The sequence below is a fragment of the Scyliorhinus torazame genome, chromosome 31, assembly GCF_047496885.1.
Source record: "Scyliorhinus torazame isolate Kashiwa2021f chromosome 31, sScyTor2.1, whole genome shotgun sequence".
Classification (NCBI taxonomy): Eukaryota; Metazoa; Chordata; class Chondrichthyes; order Carcharhiniformes; family Scyliorhinidae; genus Scyliorhinus; species Scyliorhinus torazame.
This window is the reverse complement of record NC_092737.1, coordinates 14,784,473-14,809,926: the sequence shown is the minus strand read 5'-3', so window position 1 is coordinate 14,809,926 and position 25,454 is coordinate 14,784,473. Positions and strand designations below refer to the sequence as shown.

General features: G+C 48.1%; 1 protein-coding gene across 1 annotated transcript in view; it reads right to left on the bottom strand.

Moving 5' to 3' along the window:
• Positions 1 to 9,731: 9,731 nt before the first annotated feature.
• Positions 9,732 to 25,454, bottom strand: part of LOC140404573 (histidine N-acetyltransferase-like) — a 39,060-nt gene continuing 23,337 nt past the window's right edge. The window contains exons 3-4 of the mRNA XM_072493175.1: positions 15,488 to 15,700; positions 9,732 to 10,295 (exon numbers count right to left, since the gene is read on the bottom strand). Coding sequence (XP_072349276.1) covers positions 9,732 to 10,295; positions 15,488 to 15,700 — 777 coding nt within the window. The remainder of the gene's footprint in view (positions 10,296 to 15,487; positions 15,701 to 25,454) is intronic.

Here is a 25,454-nt window from a genome sequence, read left to right as displayed (position 1 = left end):
TTACCCCTTTTCCTTCCTCTGAGTGCATCTGTCTTGTGTGTGTTTGGGTAGGGTTAGGGTTAGGGTTAGGACGGTGAAAGGGGAGAGTAATAGATTAGGAGGCTGATATTCTCATTTAATTATTACATTTTTAACCCTTTTATTGTTATAAAAAACAATTATTCGCATTTTACTTACAAATCTGGTGCCTGTAAATCATTGGAACAGCCGAGGGCCAAAGATCATGAAAACTTTAGAAGAATTATTGGTTAATTCTAATGTTGTGACTCCGAGTCAAGGGGAGCAGGAATTGTCTGCACCCTAGCCCAGGGTGTTGTAACACAGGGGGTGGAGTCTTTCTGCATCACACTCTAAACATCCAACAATCTGAGTTCACTGACATCCCGTGGGCAGCACGGTAGCATAGTGGTTAGCACAATTGCTTCACAGCTCCAGGGTCCCAGGTTCGATTCCAGCTTGGGTCACTGTCTGTGCGGAGTCTGCACGTTCTCCCCGTGTGTGCGTGGGTTTCCTCCGGGTGCTCCGGTTTCCTCCCACAGTCCAAAGATGTGCAGGTTAGGAAGACTGGCCATGCTAAATTGCCCTTAGTGTCCAAAATTGCCCTTAGTGTTGGGTGGGGTTACTGGGTGATGGGGATAGGGTGGTGGTGTGGGCTTGGGTAGGGTGCTCTTTCAAAGAGCCGGTGCAGACTCAATGGGCTGAATGGCCTCCTTCGGCACTGTAAATTCTATGACTATCCTGACCTTACAAGTACGTCGTCCTTTACATCGAGTCATATTGTCAGTGCTTTAACAATTAACACCTTTGTCCCCCCATCATTTCCATCACTATCTTCCCTGAATGCCTGGTGGATGGGGAGATTAATTGTGTATTGCTCCCCTGGATTGAGCCAGGGTTGTGACATTGTTGCTCTATCATTTGTGCCTGCAGATCACCAGCCTTGCTGACCGCGTTCTGTGCATTTCCAATCGCGTGCCCATTTTTCTGGACATGTTTCTGTCCTGCCCACGCTTTGCCAGGAAGAAGTTGAACTCATTGGACAGTGTTGGGCCCTTTCTCTGTTTCATTTCAGTGTCCACTCTTTACTGCCTGAGAACGTTGATTGGTTTGGCAACACTAAATAAATCAGTATTTTCAATAAAAGGCATTTAAAACGATTAAGTCATGATTTCTGATTATTAAATACCATCCAGTTTGTTTCTGAAGTCATGGAGCCGTAGATTCCCACTGTGCAGAAAGAGGCCATTCAGCCCATCGAGTCTGCACCGACCCTTCGAAGGAGCACACTATCGAGGCCCACTCCCCCGACTAGTCCCTTAACCGCTGATCACGGCCAATCCCCCTGACCCACACGTCTTTGAGACACTAAGTGTGAGAGTTTGACTCAAGATGGATTGGAACTTTATGGGAAAACAAAATGTGAGATAAAGCTTTGTGTGCTGGAATGTCAAGACAGGCTTTTTGTAGCAAGCTGTAATCACTTCTGCTTTTGCACCAGACAAATTGCAGTAATGGCCTTGGGAATGGATATTAACTTTAAAGATTACTATAGCTAAGACTGAAAGCCAGGGGGCTGTTCTCAGAAATGAAACAGTGTCAAAATGTATATAAACTGCTGTTAGACGTATTGACTTCGGCTTGCTGTTGTGACTAACCGAGATACAGTGGTTTTAGCTCCGGCCGAGAATAAACATATGTTAACGAAACTTGGTGTTCGATTGATCATTTAATCCGGACTGAAGGGAAACGAATTCACAAGTGATAATTAAGCATGGCCTATCCACCTAACCTGCACATCTTTGGACTGTGGGAGGAAACCAGAGCACCCGGAGGAAACCCACGCACACACGGGGAGGATGTGCAGACTCCACACAGACAGTGACCCAAGATTGGAATCAAACCCAGTCCCTGGCGCTGTGAGGCAGCCGTGCTGACCACCGTACCACCGCGCTGCCCCTTCTACAATTCGAACTGTTCTTAGATTGGATGTGCAAGTGATAGAGAGACCAATAACCAGCAGATGACAGGTCATTCATAAAGTTTACCAACATTAATATTTTCAATAAAAGTGAAATACTGGGGATGCTGGAATCTGAAACAAAATTATAGAATGCTGGGAAACGCAGTAGGTCTGATTGGCTGACTACCAATATTCATTACAAGCCCACCCACTCCTACAATTGCCTCAACTGCAACACCCAACACCCTGCTTCCCTTCTACTCTGTTCCTATTGCAATCTGGGACCAGACCCCGTACTAGGCACAGACACTGGTCTTTAACATCACACCAGAAAATAACTTACAATTACCCTTTAAACAATACTACTCGACACAGTGAATACAATACCCCTAATTGCTATCTTTATTACCACTTAAAAAACAAGAAAATAGGCCATCTCTTTAATCCACCCTAAATACTAATTGCACAGAGTTGCTTTCCAGAGTTATTCTTTGAGAAAGAGATCTCTTGACACTGTTCTACAGAACAGACCTGACTCCGATTCGAACCCCTGCAGAAGTTCGGGCAATATGTACAAAGAACAAAGAAAAGTACAGCACAGGAACAGGCCCTTTGGCCCTCCAAGCCTGCGCCGACCATGCTGCCCGTCTAAACTAAACTAAAATCTTCTACACAGAAGCTTCAAAAGCTTTTCAACTAGCTTGTTTTGGCCCCCTCTTTTCCTCAGACAAGTCTGCGTGGCTTTAAAGATCGTCAATCTCTTTTTAACTAAACTGCGGAGAGAAAACACTTGCCTTGCAGTCCCAGGTTCATCCAGTGCTTTGTCGAAAGGCCTGCTGCCTTTGCTCCGCCCAACAATGACATCATCACACCGAACTGTAAACGAATTAACTCCCCACGGAATCCCCTTAATCAAAACAAAGTGCCATTTGCCCAAGCTTTCTACGATGGGTAATTGCACCTCAGGTTCCTAAAACCTCTATTGTCTTTCAAACCAAGATTCTTTTAAAACATGATTTCAGCGGTCAAACACACTATCCCAGGCTTTTAACCCTTCACCAAATACTTATAATGCAATATATTTGAAATTCTTCGTTCATCACATTCCGCAACCTCTTATAATCTATGTAATCCAACACATCTCTCCTTCTCTTCAGCTCTAAAGAAGAGAAAAAAACGACTCAAAGAGCTGATCCTGATTTCTCTCCCTACAGACACTGCCAGACCTGCTGACTTTTCCCTACATTTCTCTGCTCTTGTTTCATGGTTTCAATGCTGTCCTTAATGTTCATGTGAGGCTGGATTATTTGGTCACCCAGCCGCGTGTTGGCTAGTGGCGGGATTCGCTACTCGCAGGTGGGAGTGCGCTGCCGGTGGGGAACTGGTAACAGGGAATCCCAACGGCCAGAGAATTCCGGCCAAACACATGCACATAAGGCACACGCAAATAAGCTGACACGCATCCGTGCACAATACACGCATAAACATGTATTCGCACACATGATGGCCTTGTACACAAATGAGGTCTGAGAGATCTGGAGCTCTCGCTCGCCCCACGAATAACCATGAACATTGGAACCCCAATTCTCGGGAACAAATAAATGGAAAGGAAAACTGGAACAGGAGAGGGGTATCAGAAAGAAGGATATAGCTCGGCTGCTGGAGAAATGATTCGCTGATTTGGAAAATTAGACCGAATGGTCCATCGCAGAAGATGGTGACCACATCAAAGTGCAGAAATTTGTATTGTACTGTATTAATACAAAGACGCAGCACAAACAGGATAGGCTGAATGGTCTCCTTTTGTGCTGTGTGGCACGATGGGCAGCACGATGGGTGGCATGGTGACACAGTGGTTAGCACCGCTGCCTTGCAGCACCAGGGACGTGGGCTCGATTCCGACCTCGGGTGACTGTCTATGTGGAGTTTGGACGTTCTCCCACATGTCTGCGTGAGTTTCCTTTGGGTGTTCTGGATTCCTCCTACATTCCAAAGATGCGGAGGTTAGGTGGATTGACCATGCTAAAATTGCCCCGTAATGTCCAAAGGTTACATGAGGTCATAGGGATGGGGCAGGAGAGTGGGTCTAGGTAGGGTTTTCTTTTGGAGGATCGGTGCAGACTTGATGGGCCAAATAGCCTCCTTTTGTACTGTAGGAATTCTGTGGGGGTTCTATATGTGTGTGTTGTGTTCTCACGTGTAATGGCAGTATCCATGTTGATGGTCTGGCACGTCTTCCAGAGGTTCCATGGCAGGGTTCTGTGGTGTTGCGGTCACTGTTCTCCTACTCTCTTGCGCTCTCTTTCTCTCTCTTCCCCTCTCTTTTTCTTTTTTACTCTTCCACTCTTTTTCTCTCTCTCCCACTCTTTCCCTCTATCTTTCTCCCACTCTCTCTCCCTCTCTCTCAACCTCTCTCGCTTGTTATGGGCCAGGGTTTAGAGAACACCAAAGTGTATCATGGAGTTCACCTGACCCACAACTTTGAATAGATTTTGGTTATGGGGAGCACAAGGGCCCACTTTACAGGTGTGATGCAACAGAGATCTAAAAGTATTTTTAAACAAAAACTATGTTTATTCTATGAATCCAGTTAACATTTTACAAAGAACAAAGAGAAGTACAGCACAGGAACAGGCCCTTCGGCACTCCAAGCCCGTGCCGACCATGCTGCCCGACTAAAGTACAATCTTCTACACTTCCTGGGTCCGTATCCCTCTATTCCCATCCTATTCATGTATTTGTCAAGATACCCCTTAAATGTCACTATCGTCCCAGCTTCCACCACCTCCTCCGGTAGCGAGTTCCAGGCACCCACTACCCTCTTGTAAAAAAGTAAATTCAAATTTCAACTTCTGCCGAGGTGGGATTTGAACCCAGAACACCATAGCATTCCTCTGGGTCTCTGAATTACTGATCCAGTGACAATACCACTTCACCATCTCCTGCCCAGCATATAAACACACAGTAAACATCCTACCAACTACCAACACTCATAACCCCCCAAAAAGATAAAGTACTCTATAGGTAACCCTTAATAACTTTCCTAACAAAATCCATAAGCCAAAACACTTTTTAACAAAGACAGTAGGTTTGAATTCTCTAGAGAAACAGGTATTACTTTAAAATCATCAAGTAATCTGGAGACATTCTTTAGATTACAGAGAGAGAGATCAATACACATCTGGTTTGAATGCAGCTTTCCAACTGAAAGCAAAACTAAAACACAGAGCCAAAAACAGCTCCCCGCTCAAAACAAAAGTAAAAAGCAGAGCAGACCCCAGCTCCACCCACACGGTGACATCACTACAGCCATTGGATAAAACACACTTTTCTTAAAGGGACTCTCACATGGCACACTCCCTTTCCGCTCTCTCTTTCTCTCTCTCCAACTCTTTTTCTCTCTCCCACACTCTTTCTCTCTCTCTCCACTTTCTCGCTTTCCCACTCTCTTTCTTTTACTCTTCTACTCCCTTTCCCTCTCTCCCACTCTCTTTCACGCTCTCTCCACTCTCTCTTTCTATCTCCCACTCTCTTTCTCTTTCCCGCTCTTGTTCTCCCCCTCTTCACTTTCTCTCCCACTCTCTTTCTTTTACTCTTCCACTCTCTTTCTCTCCCACTCTCTTTCTCACTCCCATCCTTTCTCTCTCTCCACTCTTTTTCTCTCTCTCTTCCCACTCTTTGTCCCTCTCTCTCTCCCACTCTCTCTCCCTCTTCAGTTCACTTTCTATCCCACACTTTTTCTCTCTCTCTCTCTCTCCCCTCCTGTTCTCTTTCTGTCTGTCTCACTCTCTTTCTCTTGGCCTCCCTTCCTCATTCTGTCCCTTGCTGTTAAGGTTAGATGTGAAAGTCACAATATAAATGCAAGCTCCCTCTTATTTCTTGATAAGAATCTAGGGAATGGCAACAAGAGTAGACCACAAGCATCCTATTCCACCATTCAATACAATCAGAGCGACCTTCCACATAAACTCTTTCTGCAGTGTCCCCATATCCAATGAATTCTCCAAGTGTCTCAGAAATCGCCCGAAAAGTGGCGGACTCGGGGAGCATGGCGCGCCAATTATCCTCCACCTCAGGCCGTTGTCTGAGGCCCACCCCGCTATTCTCCATCCCCGAATGGCTGAATTCCCGACAGCATGGACAACTGTTCCCACCGTCCGTGATACCCGTGTGGCAGCTGCGGACTAAGTTGGGTGGGGGGGGGGGGGGGGGGGGGTCCGACCGGAGGGCAGGAGGGGCTTCATTAGGGACTTTTTTTTTCGTGCGGGTGGCCTGAGTCAGGTGAAAGGCCGATCGGTGCACGATTTCCACGGCCAGGTGTGCAGGCTGAGTCCGCCATGGAGCACGGCCCGGCTGCTGGAGGCCGTCGCCGTGCGCATGACCCTAAGGTGCGGGGGGCTGTATCGGCAGCTGGAGCTGCGAACTCCACGATAGCTGCCTGCTAGCCCCCTGCAGCGCTGTGAATCTGTGGCCTTTTGACACCAGTTTTCCTGGCGTAGAAGACCACAGTTTTCACGACAGCGTGGGGACATAGTCCCAAGAATGGAGAATCCAGCCCAAGGTCTATTCAGCTCGCTCTCTCCTCATTGGAGAACATATTCATCTCAGACATCAATCTAATTAACTTACTTTGCATCCTGCCCGAGATATGTATATCCATCCTCAGGCAAGGAGGCCTAAACTGCACACAATTCCCCAAATGTGGTTTCTCCAACTCGCTATAGAATTGGAGTAAGGTGACCTCTTTCTCTGTCTTGTTCCCTGCATCATGTTCCCTGTCCCTTTCATCGCCTCTGTGTCTCCAAATTCAGCTTTCCCTTAATTCTTTCACACTCTTGTCTCTTTCTCTGACTTCCTAGCCGCCTGGGTTTCCATCTGTCTCTCTGCCTCCCAGTTTGTCCGTCCATTATGTCTCATTGTTCTGTTCCTCTCTCTGTTTCCCCAGCTCTCCCTCTTTACCTCAATCTTTGATTGGGTTTCTCTACTGCTGAGTATCTTTCTCTGTTTTACACTCTATGCCCCTGTGTTTATCTGTCTCTGCCTCTTGTTTCTTTCAACTTTTCAATTTATCTCTATCTCTTCTCTGACTGATTGACTCTCTCTGGCCATTGCCCTCACTCTCGAGGAACCTCGTCTGAACTGCCTTGAATGCAACTCTTCTGACCGCCTCGGAGGTCATGGACTATGCACCATCCGGTTCCCCGTGGCAACCACTGAGTATGAACTGCTCCCCCTCCCCTGTGAAATGGGGCGGAGTTTCCCCTTAACAAGGAGGAACCTCACCGTATAAAAACCTCAACCTGGGTGCAGGTTGGGGAGGATGACCCATTGGGACGAGGAGAGTGAGTTGCTTTAAGTGTGAATATCTAAATAAACGTGTTCATTTTATCCTACTGCGCGTTCCTGTGTATCTCTTTGTTGGATTCTACTGTAACTACATCCCTGCTAAAATAAGGGGACCAAAACTGTGCACAATACTCCAGGTGTGGTCTCACCAAAGCCTTTTACAGGCGTAGTCTAACCAATGTCTTTTGCAGGCGTAGTCTCACCAATGCCTTTTACAGGCATAGTCTAACCAATGCCTTTTACAGGCGTAGTCTCACCAATGCCTTTTACAGGCGTAGTCTAACCAATGCCTTTTACAGGCGTAGTCTCACCAATGCCTTTTACAGGCGTAGTCTCACCAATGCCTTTTACAGGCATAGTCTCACCAATGCCAGTTACAGCAACACTTCCCTACTTTTATACTCTATTCCTTTAGCTTTCAAGGTACAAATTCCACCTTCCTTATCACCTGCATGCTAGTTTTTTGTGATTTATGCACGAGGACGCCCAGATCCCTCTGCACTGGAGCACCGCAAAGTCTCTCCCCTTTAGATAACGTGACTCAGTGCCTTGCACACATGCTATCATTAATCTTCACCCTTTACTCCACATTGTCCTCCTCACGGTCCCCGACATGAAGCTCCCGATCTCCCAGTCTTTCCCTCTCTGTCTCTCTCTGTTTATGTATCTATCAGTATCTTCCTGTCCTTGTCTCTCTGTCTGTCTTTGCGTCCATAACTCCATCAATCTGCATCGCAAACTTCCATTCTCTCTCTGAGAAAAGGCTGACTCTGGCCACTCCCTTGTATCCCTCACCATCCACATTCCTCTCACATCAGGTGCCTTCGTCCTGTACGAGGGTCAATGTCATGAACTTAAAGTACTGCAGTCGCTGAGGTGTTTGTCCTGTACAAGGGCACCTCCCTGTAATCGAGAGAGATATGTGTGTCCAGTCCTGCCTCCTTCAATATATATTCAATAAATTAATAATGTGAAATGAAGAATTTGTCATTTTAAACAGTCTTATACGAAATGTAGAAAATGTCTTGACCTGAATTGGTCCCTGACAGGGTAAGGAAATAAATCACTTGGTTGTGAGATAAACCACTTGGTTGCACGGTGTACCGAAAACAACCTCTCTCTAAATGTGAGAAAGACCAAGGAACTGATCATTGACTTCAGGAAGTGTAGCACGACACACACCACCGTCTGCATCAATGGCTCCGAAGTGAAGATGGTTGATAGCTTTAAGTTCCTAGGAGTCACCGTCACCAACAGTCTGTCCCGGGCCACTCACGTTGATGCAACAGTCAAGAAAGCCCAACAACGTCTCTGCTTCCTGCGGAAGCTAAAGAAATTCGGCATGTCTGCATCGACTCTCACAAACGTCTACAGATGTGCGATAGAGAGCATCCTATCCGGCTGCATCACAGCCTGGCATGGCAACAGCAGCCACATGGCCTCACCTAGGACCCTTTCAGGACCCCACCTCCTGTATTACGGCCCCCTTGGATAGGGCGTAGTCAATTCCATCCCCCCTTGACCCGTAATCGCAACGTAAGTGAATCAATCAATAATTCATATAAAGTTTTCAAGATCCTTGGCCCTCGGCTTCTCCAATGACCTAGGCACACCAGATTAGTAAGTAAAACACAAAAAATGGTTTATTTAAAGCAAGAAAACGTTTAAAAGGTGCAGCAATTAAATGAGAATAACCCCCTGCTAATCTATTACTTTCCCCTTTCACCGTCCCACCCTTTACCCAAACACACACAAGACAGAAGCACACAGAGGAATGGCTAGGGGTAAATTGGTAGGGCATTAAAATGTGGATGTAAGAGAGGTATGTTCTTTTTGCTGAGGTTGAAGCCTTTGTAGGCCAGTCAAGTCCCGGAAAATCAAAGTAGCCGATAGGCTACCAGCCAAATCCATCATAAAATAGTTACTGGGGCAGACCAAATAACACTGGTACCGGGGGTCTCCAGTGGCCTCAGCAAACAGCACACCTGCCGGGGGCATTTCAGTAATCGTCCAGATACAAATGCTCTCACGTCCAAGATAACTAAGATATAAAGGAAATACACTCGGGAAATCAGATATAAATAGGAGGATTTTTACACCTGGGGTGATTAACCACTCTGCGTTTCAATTGGTCCCCCAAGCCAGGTTACCCTTACTCTGCTGTGTTGCCCTGAAGTGGACAATCGCCACAAATAACCACAGACGTTCACTCGATTTCTCTCTCCACAGATGCTGCCTGGTGATTTCCAGCATTTATTTTAGATTTACGACATCTGTGATGTTTTACTTCTGTGGACTACAGGTCGCAAAATAACGGGAAGAGGAGAAAAGAGCAAGGATGTAGGAAAATGGCAGAAGAAGACAAGGATTTGGAGCAGAATTTGTTTTATTGGTAAGGCAGGGATAAAGAATCTGTTCATTATCATCAATAAAAGTTTTGCAAAATATCTTCCTCCACTATAATCTCATCATTCCAGTATTGCTTCCCTTTCTCAAGCCCCATTTCATTGATACAGAATTCCCACATCTGTGGGGACAGTGATGGATTTACAGACAGGAGACAGATTACATTGTCTTGTAAAGGAGGCAGGCTTTGTAGCTGAGCAAGGAAGACACTTTTCACAGCTGATAAATCTTCCCCAAACATGTTGATCCTAAAAATACAGTCCCCCATGGGATCTCTGTAGGGAGCTGAGCCCAAACTCACAGCCCGTGTGTTATTCTTTCGATCAGCTCTCCAGACGATATCTCGCTTCAGTAAAATATCCAGGTTACTCTCCAGCGGTTTGAACACGGATCCATTCACAATGATTCGCCCGCCCGGCAACACCGTGTCGATTGCGGTTCTGTTCAGGAATATCGACCGCACATCGTCCGGCTGGAGAGGAATCGGTTCGTAATATCCATCCCCACGTTTCTTCATGTTACTGATCACCTCACTTATCAGAGTGGGGACATTTATTGATGAAAATCGTAGAGAAATCAACGACTGGGGACAAAAGAAACCGGGAAAAGGGTCAGTGAGGAAAATGTGGAATGAGGATGAAACATTGTCCCTTACACGATCTCCGTCAGATTGCCACTCTCGCCAGACTGAGCTACGCTGTAATTACTATGCTGCTCTCTCGCCCAACCCTCCTCACTCAGGCTGGGTGAGAGAGGAGCAGCGAAGACCACCCCCGACGGCATCATCGTGGAGTAACTGGGGCGTAGAGAGGTCAGTCACTCCCCCTTTTTACAGATCAGCTGCCATAAAGAGGGAGGTTTAAAGGGACAATTTACAGAGACCGGATAAATATACGTTAAGGGAATTTGGGGGGGATTGGGCCGGATCGGTCAGTCCACGATGGGGAAGAGGAAGGGGGGTAGCCCGGGGGTTGGTTCAGTCCAGGAGGGAGAGACCTCAGTCCAGGAAGGAGGGGCCTCAATCCTGGCGAAGGCTGTCTGGGAGGGTTGGCCTTCAGGCCGGGAGGGGGCGAGTGCGGACTTGGACACACCGCGAGGGGTAGACCTGGTCGGAGCGGGGGCAGGGGCAGTCGGGTCACATCAGGGGTAAGGGTGGTCGAGCCGGGGGGGGGGGCTGGTGGAGGTCAGATCTGACATGGGTTCCAGCGTCTGATCAACCAATCAGACACTTGGGGCATCAGCCAAAAGGACAGCATCACTGACAGTGCGGCACTCCCTCCGTACTGACCCTCTGACAGTGCAGCACTCCCTCAGTACTGAACCTCTGATATTGCGGCACTCCCTCAGTCCTGACCCTCTGACATTGCGGCACTCCTTCAGTAATGACCCTCTGACATTGCAGCACTCCCTCAGTACTGACCCTCTGACAGTGCAGTACTCCCTCAGTACTGACCCTCTGACAGTGCGGCACTCCGTCAGTACTGACCCTCTGACAGTGCAGCACTCCCTCAGTGCTGACCCTCTGACAGTGCAACACTCCCTCAGTACTGACCCTCTGACAGTGCAGCATTCCCTCAGTACTGACCCTCTGACAGTGCGGCACTCCCTCAGTACTGACCTCTGGCAGTGCAGCACTCCCTCAGTACTGACACCCTGACAGTGCAGCACTCCCTCAGTACTGACCCTCGATAGTGCGGCACTCCCTCAGTACTGACCCTCTGACAGTGCGGCACTCCCTCAGTACTGACCCTCTGACAGTGCAACACTCCCTCAGTACTGACACCCTGACAGTGCGGCACTCCCTCAGTACTGACCCTCTGACAGTGCAACACTCCCTCAGTACTGACCCTCGATAGTTCGGCACTCCCTCAGTACTGACCCTCTGACAGTGCCGCACTCCCTCAGTACTGACCCTCTGACAGTGCGGCACTCCCTCAGTACTGACCCTCTGACAGTGCAACACTCCCTCAGTACTGACACCCTGACAGTGCGGCACTCCCTCAGTACTGACCCTCTGACAGTGCAGCACTCCCTCAGTACTGACCCTCTGACAGTGCAGCACTCCCTCAGTACTGACCCTCTGACAGTGCAGCACTCCCTCAGTACTGACACCCTGACAGTGCGGCACTCCCTCAGTACTGACCCTCTGACAGTGCAGCACTCCCTCAGTACTGACTCTCTGACAGTGCAGCACTCCCTCAGTACTGACTCTCTGACAGTGCAGCACTCCCTCAGTACTGACCCTCTGACAGTGCAGCACTCCCTCAGTACTGACCCTCTGACAGTGCAGCACTCCCTCAGTACTGACACCCTGACAGTGCGGCACTCCCTCAGTACTGACCCTCTGACAGTGCAGTACTCCCTCAGTACTGACTCTCTGACAGTGCAGCACTCCCTCAGTACTGACCCTCTGACAGTGCAGCACTCCCTCAGTACTGACCCTCTGACAGTGCAACACTCCCTCAGTACTGACCTTCTGACAGTGCAGCACTCCCTCAGTACTGACTCTCTGACAGTGCAGCACTCCCTCAGTACTGACCCTCTGGCAGTGCAGCTCTCCCTCAGTACTGACCCTCTGACAGTGCAGCACTCCCTCAGTACTGACCCTCTGGCAGTGCAGCTCTCCCTCAGTACTGACCCTCTGACAGTGCAGCACTCCCTCAGTACTGACACCCTGACAGTGCGGCACTCCCTCAGTACTGACCCTCTGACAGTGCGGCACTGCCTCAGTACTGACACCCTGACAGTGCAGCACTCCCTCAGTACTGACCCTCTGACAGTGCAGCACTCTCTCAGTACTGACCCTCTGACAGTGCAGCACTCCCTCAGTACTGACCCTCTGACAGTGCGGCACTCGCTCTGTAGTGACCCTCTGACAGAGCAGCACTCCCTCAGTACTGACCCTCTGACAGTGCAGCACTCCCTCAGTACTGACCCTCTGACAGTGCAGCACTCCCTCAGTAATGACCCTCTGACAGTGCAGCACTCCCTCAGTACTGACCTTCTGACAGTGCAGCACTCCCTCAGTACTAATCCTCTGACAGTGCAGCACTCCCTCAGTACTGACCCTCTGACAGTACAGCACTCCCTCAGTACTGACCCTCTGACAGTGCAGCACTCCCTCAGTACTGACCCTCTGACAGTGCGGCACTCGCTCTGTAGTGACCCTCTGACAGAGCAGCACTCCCTCAGTACTGACCCTCTGACAGTGCAGCACTCCCTCAGTACTGACCCTCTGACAGTGCAGCACTCCCTCAGTACTGACCCTCTGACAGTGCAGCACTCCCTCAGTACTGACCTTCTGACAGTGCAGCACTCCCTCAGTACTGATCCTCTGACAGTGCAGCACTCCCTCAGTACTGACCCTCTGACAGTACAGCACTCCCTCAGTACTGACCCTCTGACAGTGCAGCACTCCCTCAGTCCAGACCTTCTGACAGTGCAGCACTCCCTCAGTACTGACCCTCTGACAGTGCAGCACTCCCTCAGTACTGACCCTCTGACAGTGTGGCACTCCCTCAGTACTGACCCTCTGACAGTGCAGCACTCCCTCAGTACTGACCCTCTGACAGTGTAGCACTCCCTCAGTACTGACCCTCTGACAGTGCAGCACTCCCTCAGTACTGACCCTCTGACAGTGCGGCACTCGCTCTGTAGTGACCCTCTGACAGTGCAGCACTCCCTCAGTACTGACCCTCTGACAGTGCAGCACTCCCTGAGTACTGAACCTCTGACAGTGCAGCACTCCCTCAGTACTGAACCTCTGACAGTGCGGCACTCCCTCAGTACTGACCCTCTGACAGTGCAGCACTCCCTCAGTACTGATCCTCTGACAGTGCAGCACTCCCTCAGTACTGACCCTCTGACAGTACAGCACTCCCTCAGTACTGACCCTCTGACAGTGCAGCACTCCCTCAGTCCAGACCTTCTGACAGTGCAGCACTCCCTCAGTACTGACCCTCTGACAGTGCAGCACTCCCTCAGTACTGACCCTCTGACAGTGTGGCACTCCCTCAGTACTGACCCTCTGACAGTGCAGCACTCCCTCAGTACTGACCCTCTGACAGTGTAGCACTCCCTCAGTACTGACCCTCTGACAGTGCAGCACTCCCTCAGTACTGACCCTCTGACAGTGCGGCACTCGCTCTGTAGTGACCCTCTGACAGTGCAGCACTCCCTCTGTACTGACCCTCTGACAGTGCAGCACTCCCTCAGTACTGAACCTCTGACAGTGCAGCACTCCCTCAGTACTGAACCTCTGACAGTGCGGCACTCCCTCAGTACTGACCCTCTGACAGTGCAGCACTCCCTCAGTACTGACCCTCTGACAGTGTGGCACTCCCTCAGTACTGAACCTCTGACAGTGCGGCACTCCCTCAGTACTGACCCTCTGACAGTGCGGCACTCCCTCAGTACTGACCCTCTTACAGTGTGGCACTCCCTCAGTACTGACCCTCTGACAGTGCGGCACTCCCTCAGTACTGACACTCTGACAGTGCAGCGCTCCCTCAGTACTAATCCTCTGACAGTGCGGCACTCCCTCAGTACTGACCTTCTGACAGTGCAGCACTCCCTCAGTACTGAACCTCTGACAGTGCAGCACTCCCTCAGTACTGACCCTCTGACAGTGCAGCACTCCCTCAGTACTGATCCTCTGACAGTGCGGCACTCCCTCAGTACTGACCCTCTGACAGTGCGGCACTCCCTCAGTACAGACCCTCTGACAGTGCGGCACTCCCTCAGTACTGACCCTCCCACAGTGCAGCGCTCCCTCAGTACTAATCCTCTGACAGTGCGGCACTCCCTCAGTACTGACCTTCTGACAGTGCAGCACTCCCTCAGTACTGAACCTCTGACAGTGCAGCACTCCCTCAGTACTGACCCTCTGACAGTGCAGCACTCCCTCAGTACTGACCTTCTGACAGTGCAGCACTCCCTCAGTACTGAACCTCTGACAGTGCAGCACTCCCTCAGTACTGACCCTCTGACAGTGCAGCACTCCCTCAGTACTGACCCTCCGACAGTGCAGCGCTCCCTCAGTACTAATCCTCTGACAGTGCGGCACTCCCTCAGTACTGACCCTCTGACAGTGCGGCACTCGCTCTGTAGTGACCCTCTGACAGTGCAGCACTCCCTCAGTACTGACCCTCTGACAGTGCAGCACTCCCTCAGTACTGAACCTCTGACAGTGCAGCACTCCCTCAGTACTGAACCTCTGACAGTGCGGCACTCCCTCAGTACTGATCCTCTGACAGTGCGGCACTCCCTCAGTACTGACCCTCTGACAGTGCGGCACTCCCTCAGTACAGACCCTCTGACAGTGCGGCACTCCCTCAGTACTGACCCTCTGACAGTGCGGCACTCCCTCAGTACTGACCCTCTGACAGTGCAGCACTCCCTCAGTACTGACCCTCTGACAGTGCAGCACTCCCTCAGTACTGATCCTCTGACAGTGCGGCACTCCCTCAGTACTGATCCTCTGACAGTACGGCACTCCCTCAGTACTGATCCTCTGACAGTGTAGCACTCCCTCAGTACTGACCCTCCAACAGTGCAGCACTCCCTCAGTACTGACCCTCTGACAGTCCGGCACTCCCTCAGTACTGATCCTCTGACAGTGCAGCACTCCCTCCGTACTGCACTGCGAATGTCAGCTTTCTTTTTTATGCCCCAGCTCTGGTAGCACCTCGAAACCAGAACCTTACAGCTCAGGGACAAGAATGCTACCCAGTGAATCGCAGCTGGTGTGAGAGTATAAATGGATGCAAATTGTACCTGTTTGCCTAATACACAAAGTCCTCTGTCAAGCTTGTGATCTGTGATAAAACTTTGCTTCTTCACCTCCGGATACCTCGCTCTTACAAGACCAATAAGTTGTCTGTAAGTCAGCCGTGCAGCTCCTTTGCCTCTCTCTGAAGCAGCTACTTTTAAAACTTCAATCAGGGATGCCTGTCCATCATCCACGATGTGAGAAGAACACACACCGATCTGGAAATAGAGAGGTAAGTAAAAAAGGTGAAGTGGCCATGATCCCAGATGACTATAGGCTGCTTTCCCCTTTGAGGGGGGAGAGCTGACTGGTGGTGATTTAACCTGAGGGTCACCACACCTCAGGCGAGGACCGAGGTTGAGTAGGTGGTGTGGTCCTTCATGAATAACCTCAGCCGGTACGGGAATTGAAACATACATAGAAAATAGGAGCAGAAGGAGGCCTTTCGGCCCCTTGAGCCTGCTCCCCCATTCATTATGATCATGGCTCATCGTCAAGTTCAATACCCTGATCCCGCCTTCTCCCCCATATCCCTTTAGCCCCAAGAGCTGTATCTAATTCCTTATTGAAATTACACAATGTTTTGGCCTCAACTATTTTCTGTGGTAGTGAATTCCACAGATTCACCACTCTCTGGGTGAAGAAATTTCTCCTCACCTCAGTCCTAAAAGGTTTACCCCTGACCCTCAAACTATGACCCCCTGGTTCTGGACTCCCCCACCATCGGGAACATTCTTTCTGAATCTACTGTCTAGTCCTGTTAGAATTTTATAAGTTTCTATGAGATTCCCTCTCACTCTTCTAACCGCCAATGAATATAATCCTAACCAATTTAGTCTCTCGTCATATGACAGTCCCGCCATCCCAGGAATCAGCCTGGTAAACCTTTGCTGCTCTCCCTCCATAGCAAGAACATCCTTCCTCAGGTAAGGACATCAAAACCGCACACAATACTCCAGGTGTGGCCTCACCAAGGCCCTATACAATTGCAGTAAATCATCTCTATTCCTAGACTCTAAACCTCTCGCTATGAAGGCCAACGTACCATTTGCCTTCTTTACTGCCGGCTGTACCTGCACGCTTACTTTCAGTGACTGATGCACGAGACACCAAAGTCTCGCTCAGTATCCACCTCTCTCAATTTACACCCATTCAAATAATAATCTGCCTTCCTATTATTTCTACCGAAGTGGATAACCTCACATTTATCCACATTATACTGCATCTGCCATGCATGTGCCCACTCACTCAGCCTGTCCAAATCCCGCTGAAACATCTCTGCATCTTCCTCACAGTTCACCCTCCCACCCAATTTTGTACCACCTGCAAATTTGGAGATAATACATTTAGTTCCCTCGTCCAAATCATTAATATATAGTGCGAACAGTTGGGGTCCTGACACAGATCCCTGCGGTACCCCACTAGTCACTGCCTGCCAATCAGAAAAAGACCCAACTAGACCCATTAATTCCAACTATCCACCCTCTTGCTCTTTATATATGTATAAAAAGCAAAGGCATTTTCTTAATCATGTATGCCAATAATTTTTCATGACCCCTTTTAGCCCTCCGAACTCCTTGCTCAATTTCCTTTCTAATCTCCTTATATTCCTCATGGGCTTTGTCTGTTACCAGCCTTCTAACCCTGTGTGTGATTTTGTGTATGTGTTTGTGTGATTCTGTCTATCTGTGTTTCTGTGTGTATGTTGTGTGATTCTGTGTGTGTGTTGTGTGTGATTCTGTAAGTGTGTTGTGTGTGATTCTGTGTGTGTGTGATTTTGTGTCATTCTGTGCGTGTGTGTGTGTTTGTAATTCTGTGAGTCTGTGTTTCTACGTGTATGTTGTGTCATTCTGTGTGCGTGTTGTGTGTGATTCTGTGTGTGTGTTGTGTGTGATTCTGTATGTGTGTGATTCTACGTGTGATTTTGTGTGTCATTGTGTGTGTGTCTTTGTAATTCTGTATGTCTTTGTTTCTGTGTGTATGTTGTGTGATTCTGTGTATGTTATGTGTGATTCTGTATGTGTGTGACTCTACGTGTCGTTCCTACCCACTTAGAAGGAGGCATCCCTTTTATACCCATTCCTTTTAATATTTCAGAAACCGCTGAATGGTACATTTTTCCAAATAACTCAGACCAAGTCAAAGACTTGGCAATACACATCCAAAACAAAGTTAAGAAACTTGAACACCCCTCTGATTCCACTACTTGGGGTTGACTCTTTGGATGGTTAGGTAGCACTGGAAGGTCCGTTATCCAGGGAACTTTCTTCTTTTGCGTTATTGGATTTATCCTTTATGTAATCATCGTGCTCATCAGGTGTGCATGCCAATGCATGGCAGCCCGTAATGCCCAAAGGATTCAAGTGGTTCAGTCCACACCCAGTACACTACCACCCAATAACTTTGGAATGGAAAGTTTCTGTTGAACTATTATTTACTGCATTATTACTGCATTTTAATCATGTATTAATCAATTATTATTAATAATTTCATTACTGAATTATATAATCAATTTTGAATCATATACCAATTATTACTAAATCATATACTCAACTTCCGTTATTTTACTGTATAATCATTTTATTTGCCAACATGAAATAATTATTATTAACCTTTTATTACTCAATTATGTAATCATGTAATCAATTTTAATCATGTAATCAATTTTTAATCAGTATATCAATGTTTTAAGCAATTTTTCAATTTTTACTAGGTTCTTTAATCAATGTTGTATTAAGTTAAATTATTAATGTATTAATATTTTACAATATTATCATTTGATTTGTTTTATTGAATTATTAAGATGTTTGTAACGCTTGCAAGGCTTTTCCCACTCTGTTGTTGAAGGCTGTTCTCAAATAAGTGAACCATTAAAGGCAATGTGAATGAGTCTCTCTCTCTATGCCTTTCACTGTCCTATTGCATTTATTCCTTTCCTTCTTTGATTCTATTTCATTTTTGATTCATCTTATGACTAATCAAAAGGGGGGACTGATAGAATCTACCTTTTTTTGTAAAGAATCTATCTTTTTAGTATATAACTAATTAAAGGAATAAATAGCCCAAAACTTAAAATGGCTTCTTGTAATATATTGTTAAAACACACCAGACAGTGAGAGAGGCTGTTTCCCATGAGAATAATCAAAATATAAACCTAGACAGACAAACCAAGGACATATTTGCCCAAGTCAAAGATTTTGGGCAACACTCCCAGAAACGGTTTTCATAGCAACCGATAAGATTCATAAGAAAGGCATATTGCAAATCGCCTCATGTTAAAATTTGATGGACAAATACATATCAAGTTGAATTAACTGTCATGCGAGAGTGCCTTTAAGAACTGGATGTTTAAGCAATGTACCTTTAAGAAAACAGTGATGGCAGAGAGTGGGTGGATCTCAGCTGAGGTCAGCCATTTTGCAGGTTTTTAGTTGCAGTTTAAAAACAGTGTGTGCGTGTGTGTGTCTGTGTGTTTCCAGAAAGCTGCAAGTTTAGAAAAGAGCTGGGTGTGGGTCTGTGTTTTGCAGTGAGCTGGATCTCTGCCATGAAAGACCATCTCTGGATCATTTGGGTGATTTAAACTCATAATATTAAACCTTTAATCTGATGTGATTTTGTTTAAAGGTGTTAAGTCTCTTGGAAGTTTGAAGGAACATTTTAAGGAATTATTTACTGTTGCAATATTTTCGGAGTTATCTTTGAAGTAAGGGGTATTAAGAGATCCAATGTTTATTTAAGATGTTACGTTGAGTTCATGGAATAAACAGTGTTTTGTGTTTAAAAACCCACGTGTCCATAATTGTAATCCCACACCTAGGGAATAAGCCGTGTGCTAGGAAACGCAACAAATACATTCAAGGGAGAGGTTGGTTGAATTCCATGATACATTTTGGGGTTCTGAAAACGCCTCGCTCATAACATAACTTTGAAAGAACTTTAACCCAATCACAGCTAGAAAGGGGAGAGACATTAATGACAGCAGTCACCTTTTAAGTATATGAGCCGGTTTGAATAATTCATTCTAGAATCACTTACTTTAATCTCCATAGCTACTTCTTTGCCCTGTCGCTTTGAACAGCTATTTTGATTTTATTTTCAACTTTCTGTATTCTGTATTCAATTAAAAGAACCATTCGAGCTTTGATTTGCATTGAATTCAACTCAGGACTCTGTATTTGCTTGGACAAAGCGAACTTTAAAGAGGCTCTGTATTGCAAATGAAAAATACTGATCACGAGATATCTCATTCAAACTGAATAAAAGCAATTTACTCCATACACAAAGCTCTGTTTCATAATCTGACGAGTGGTGTATCTCGTGAGGCGACATGAAAGATACACTAACCAAAGCTCAGATCTAACAGTGTGTGTGTGATTCTGTGTGTGTTGTTTGTGATTCTGTGTGTCTGTGTTTCTCTGTGTGTATGATGTGTGATTCTGTGTGTGTGATTCTGTGTGTGTGCGTGTGTGATTTTGTGTGTGTGTGTTATTCCGTGTGTTGAGTTTCAAAGAGTGTGTGTGATACCGAACATCTGTATTTATGGGTGACTTTAATCTGTATATAGATTGGGCAAATCAAATTAGTCACAATACTGTAGTGGAGGAATTCCCGGATTGTATATGGGATGGTTGTCTGGTTGTCTGCAGCTGTATAGAACCTTAGTTAGGCCACACTTGGAGTATAGTGTTCAATTCTGGTCGTCACACTACCAGAAGGATGTGGAGGCTTTAGAGAGGGTGCAGAAGAGATTTACCAGGATGTTGCCTGGTATGGAGGGCATTAGCTATGAGGAGCGATTGAATAAACTCGGTTTGTTCTCACTGGAACGACGGAGGTTGAGGGGAGACCTGATAGAGGTATACAAAATTATGAGGGGCATAGACAGAGTGGATAGTCAGAGGCTTTTTCCCAGGATAGAGTGGTTAATTACTAGGGGGCATAGATTTAAGGTGCGAGGGGCAAGGTTTAGAGGAGATATACGAGGCTAGTTTTTTACAGAGGGTAGTGGGTGCCTGGAACTCGCTGCCGGAGGAGGTGGTGGAAGCAGGGACGATAGTGACGTTTAAGGGGCATCTTGACAAATACATGAATAGTATGAGAATAGAGGGATATGGACCCCGGAAGTGTAGGAGATTGTAGTTTAGACGGGCAGCATGGTCAGCGCAGGCTTGGAGGGCCGAAGGGCCTGTTCCTGTGCTGTACATTTCTTTGTTCTTTGTTCTTGTTATGTGAATGTCCCTTTAAGAAAGGTTTTGTTTTGCAACAGGACTTGTAGCATAGCTTCAGTGATGTTATTTGTGGGTGGAGTTGGGCTGTGGCTGTCAGGTGAGAGGGGGTTTAGTGTTTTGGTTTCATTTTCGGTTTGTTCGTTTGGATGGCAGGAAGTTTCCCTGTTTTCTCTGTTTTTAGTTTAAAGCTGTTCCAGGGAACTGACAGCACATTGGGTGTGGCTAACGGCCTTGGTAACTTTAAAGATAGAGCTGCCTTCCAGAAGGAGTTTTGAAACGGCTGGTTGGAAACTGGACCAGAATCTCAGGGAAAGGACCAGTCCCAATCAAGTGAGATTACAGTGTGCTGGGCCACGCCCCTGAAAGGGGTTTTGGTTTATTGGATTTTGTTATTGAATTGGAACAGCTAAGGGGGGATTCATTAAGAGTTATGTATATAGATTACTGTTTTCATGTTTATAATTGATAACAAATTCTTGCTGATTTTTTTTAATATGTTAACTGCATTCTTATAATAAACTTTGTTTTAATCGATGTTCCCAGGAAGTCTGATGAATCACACCTGAAGTGAAGGCTGTTGGGCTCATCGTAGCCAAATTCAACATAAAAGTTACAGGTCAGGTGAGCTTCATAATACACTTTGGCGTTTTTAAGCCCTGGCCCATAACACTGGACCAATAAAATGAGGAAGCAACTGGAGAATAGGCCGTTCTAGACTGGGTATTGTGTAATGAGAAAGGAATCATTGACAATCTAGTTGCGTGGGAGCCCTTGGGGATGAGTGACCATAACATGAAATAATTTTTCTTCAAGAAAGAGAGTGATCGAGTTGATTCTGAAATGGATCCAAAATCTTAATAAAGTAAACTACAATGGTATGAGGTACGAATTATCTATGATGTGATGCATTTTGGACGATCCAATTCAAGAGCGAACTATACGGTAAATGGAAAAGCCCTGGGAAAAATTGATGTACAGAGAGATCTGAGTGTTCAGGTCCATTGTACCCTGATGATGGCTGCGCAGGTCGATAGAGTGGTCAAGAAGGCATACGGCATGCTTTCCTTCATCGGAAGAGGTATTGAGTACAAGAGTTAGCAGGTAATGTTACAGTTGTATAAGACTTTGGTTCGGCCACATTTCGAATACTGCGTACAGTTCTGGTCGCCAAAAGGATGTGGATGCTTTGGAGAAGGTTCACCAGGATGTTGGCTGGTATGGAGGGCGCCAGCTATGAAGAAAGGTTGAGTAGATTAGGATTATTTTCATTAGAAAGACGAAGGTTGAAGGGGGACCTCATTGAGGTCTACAAAATCATGAGAAATATAGACAAGGTGGATAGAAAGAAGCTTTTTCCATGAGTGGGGGACTCAATTACTAGGGGTACGAGTTCAAGCTGAAAGGGGAAAAGTTTAAAGGAGATATGCGTGGAAAGTACTTTACGCAGAGGGTGGTGTTTGCCTGGAATGCATTGGCGGTGGAGGTGGTAGAGGCGGGCACGATAGCGTCATTTAAGATGTATCTAGACAGATACATGAATGGGCAAGGAGCAGAGGGATACAGATCCTTAGAAAATAGGCGACAGTTTTAGATAGAGGATCTGGATCGGCGCAGGCTTGGAGGGCCGAGGGGCCTGTTCCTGTGCTGTAATTTTTCTTTGTTCTTTGATGGACTGGGAAACGTTTGTAAAGGGTTGATGGTGGAGAAACAATGGCAAACATTCAATGAGCGCATAGAGGAACTGCAATTATTTTTTATTCCTGCCTAGTGCAAAAGTAAAATGGGAAAGGTGGCCAAATAATGGGGAGCAGAGATAGCTATATATCCAAGGAAGAAGCATACAGATTGGCCCCCAAAAAACCAACAGACCTGAGGATTGGGAACTGTTTGGAATTCAGCAAAGCAGGACCAAGGAATTGATTAAGAAGGGGAAAATAGAGTATGACAGTAAGCTTACGGGGAACATGGGCAGCATATTAGCACAGTGGTTAGCACTGTGGCCTCACAGCACCAGGGTCCCAGGTTCGATTCCCGGCGGTGTCTGCACGTTCTCCCCGTGTCGACGTGGGATTCCTCCAGGTGCTCCGGTTTCCTCCCACTAGTCCCGAAAGACGTGCTGTTAGGCAATTTGGACATTTTGAATTCTCCCTCTATGTACCCGAACAGGTGCCAGAAAGTGGCGACGAGGGGATTTTCACAGTAACTTCATTGCAATGTAAGCCGACTTGTGACAATGAAGGTTATTAAAAAATTTCAAGAAACTAACTGTAAAAGTTTCAATAGATGTGTGAAGAGAAAAAGATTGTGAAGACAAATGTAGGTCCCTTACAGCCAGAAACACGGGAATTTAAAATGGGGAACAGAGGAATTACTGAGCAATTAAATACATACTTTATATCTGTCTTCACAAAGGAGGATACAAATAAATACCAGAAATGTTGGGGAATGCAGGGTTTAGTGGGAGAGAAGAACTGAAGGAAATCAATCTTAGTAGAGCAACAGGGCGGAGAAAAGCTTCCAACGCCGAAATCGAGGTAGACGCCAGTTTGACGACAATTTGGGATTCTCTGGCCCCCCCCCAAAATGGCGGAAATACGGCGCACGGCCTAAAAGTACAATAGGCGTATCATTAGCGGGCCTGACGCCCGATACTCCGGGGCCTCCGTGATTCAGCGCCTTGGATGGGCCGAGTTCCCGATGGTGTGGTTCTCTTGTGCTAATAAAAATCCTGGCGTCCTGGCTTCTGAGCGAGAGGGAGGAGGTAGGAAATGACGTGGGGTGACTGTGGGCTGCTGGCTTGGACACTGGCTGCGGCGGGGGGGGGGGTGCTCTGCCAGGGCCGGGGAAGGAGGAGGGGTGGGAGAGGGTGTGCCCAGCAGCCGAGGTGCCCCCCACAGGACTGGGGTGGTGCCCAGACACCTTGCGCCATTACAGCGGCCATCCACCACGGCCCCTGGTTCTACACAGTGACACCGGCCGTATGGGTGCGACCCCCCCCCTCCCGCCCCTGAACAGCCCACCCAACCGGCAGCCACCCAGGGCCGCACCGACGGCAGCCCCCAGTGAGGGCAGTGCCAGCTAACGGTGCCCGGGCGCCAGGAGCGGCGGCATCAACAGGGCCGTGGTGCAGCAGTGGTGGACCTGTGTGGGTGGGGCCTGCAGTGCCAACCAGGGCCACTGTGTAGCCCATGGTACAGGTTGGGCACGGGTGTATGCGCCATGCTAACATGTTGGCCTTTCACCGCGCCCCCTGCCCCAAATAATGGCTTTTGGACATCAACCTGCGATGCTGGCAATTATGGCGATGGCCGCATCTCTGTATAAAGCCCTGTGGCAGCATGAGCGGAGGCCGCTGAGAGAAGAGGCGGAGGCTGCAGCAGAGGAACGGGCTGTAGAGGGGCAGGTGCTAGCTGCACAGGCTGGAGGGCAGGCCGCCCAACAGGATGAGGAGGAGGAGGTGCCAAGTGGCCGCCGAATGAGGCCTCGCTTGTACCGGCGACACATGTCATTTGAGGGCCTGGCGGACCGGGCATGCAGGCGGAGACAACGGATGAGCAGGGAGGCAGTCAGTCATATCTACCAAATGATGCTACACCTGGCAATGCAGGGGTATGGCGGAGGTCACCCACTCCCGGTAACTGTCAAGGTGACCATCGCCCTCAACTTCTATGCGCCGGAGTCGTTTCAGTCGCCGAGTGGGGACCCGTCCGGGATTTCACAGGCGTCGCCGCACAGGTGCATCACTGGTGCCCTGTATGCCCAGGGGGACCGGTACATACGGTATGCTGTGGATAGCGCCCACCAGGATGCCGAGGCAGTGGGCTTTGCTGCCATCACCTAGATGTCCCGGGTCCAGGGGGTGATCGATGAGATGCATGTCACCCTACGGCCACCGGCGCATAACAGGCCACTGTACACAAACAGGAAGAGATACCACTCCATGAACATTCAGCTGGTCTGAGACCATCAGATGCCCATTATGCACGACTGCGCCCGATACCCGGGAAGTGTACATGACTCCTTCATCTTGGGGCACTCGGTGATTCCCAACATGTTTGAGAGGCAACTGATGTGTTGGGTACTCTGGATCTGTGGAGACTGCATTTACCTTAGCAGTAACATAGACAGGTTACCAACACTGGGGCATCTTGTGTTTGGTGATGATGCCCACCCGAAATGGTGCTTTAGGGTCTTCGGTGTCAAGGTCCGGAATCAAATTGGAGTCGGAATCGGTGACCGGTGGCTGGATGGTTCGGACATCCCTGCATGGCTGGTTGGAGTGACGAAAGATAGAAGGTTGAGCAGACCTGCATAGGGCTGCATAGTGGCCAAGCTTGCCACATTGGAGACAGCGTCGGGATTTTGCAGAACATTGCCGCTTTAAGTGGGCGGAGCCACAGTTGCCGCACGTTGTGACGTCAGAATGTTCGGTACGCCACCGCGCATGCACGGTGCGGTCGTATGTAGTGCACGCCTGCGCAGTGCGGTCTTCGGATTTGAGCAGGACTGTCTTGAACTTGGACTTGTCTTCACCTTCAGCGTAGGTTGAGAGAGTTGAAGATATGGATGGCATGGTCCACGGCCGTGGAAAGGAAGAGAGCAATCTTCCTGGCGTTTGAAGCAGCTTCCAGGTCTGTAGCTTTGAGGTATAGCTGGAATCGTTGTTTAAAGATTTTCCAGTTCGCACCGAGGTTGCCGGTGATGCGGAGCGGCGGGGGAGGGTGGACGCTGTCCATACTACCGG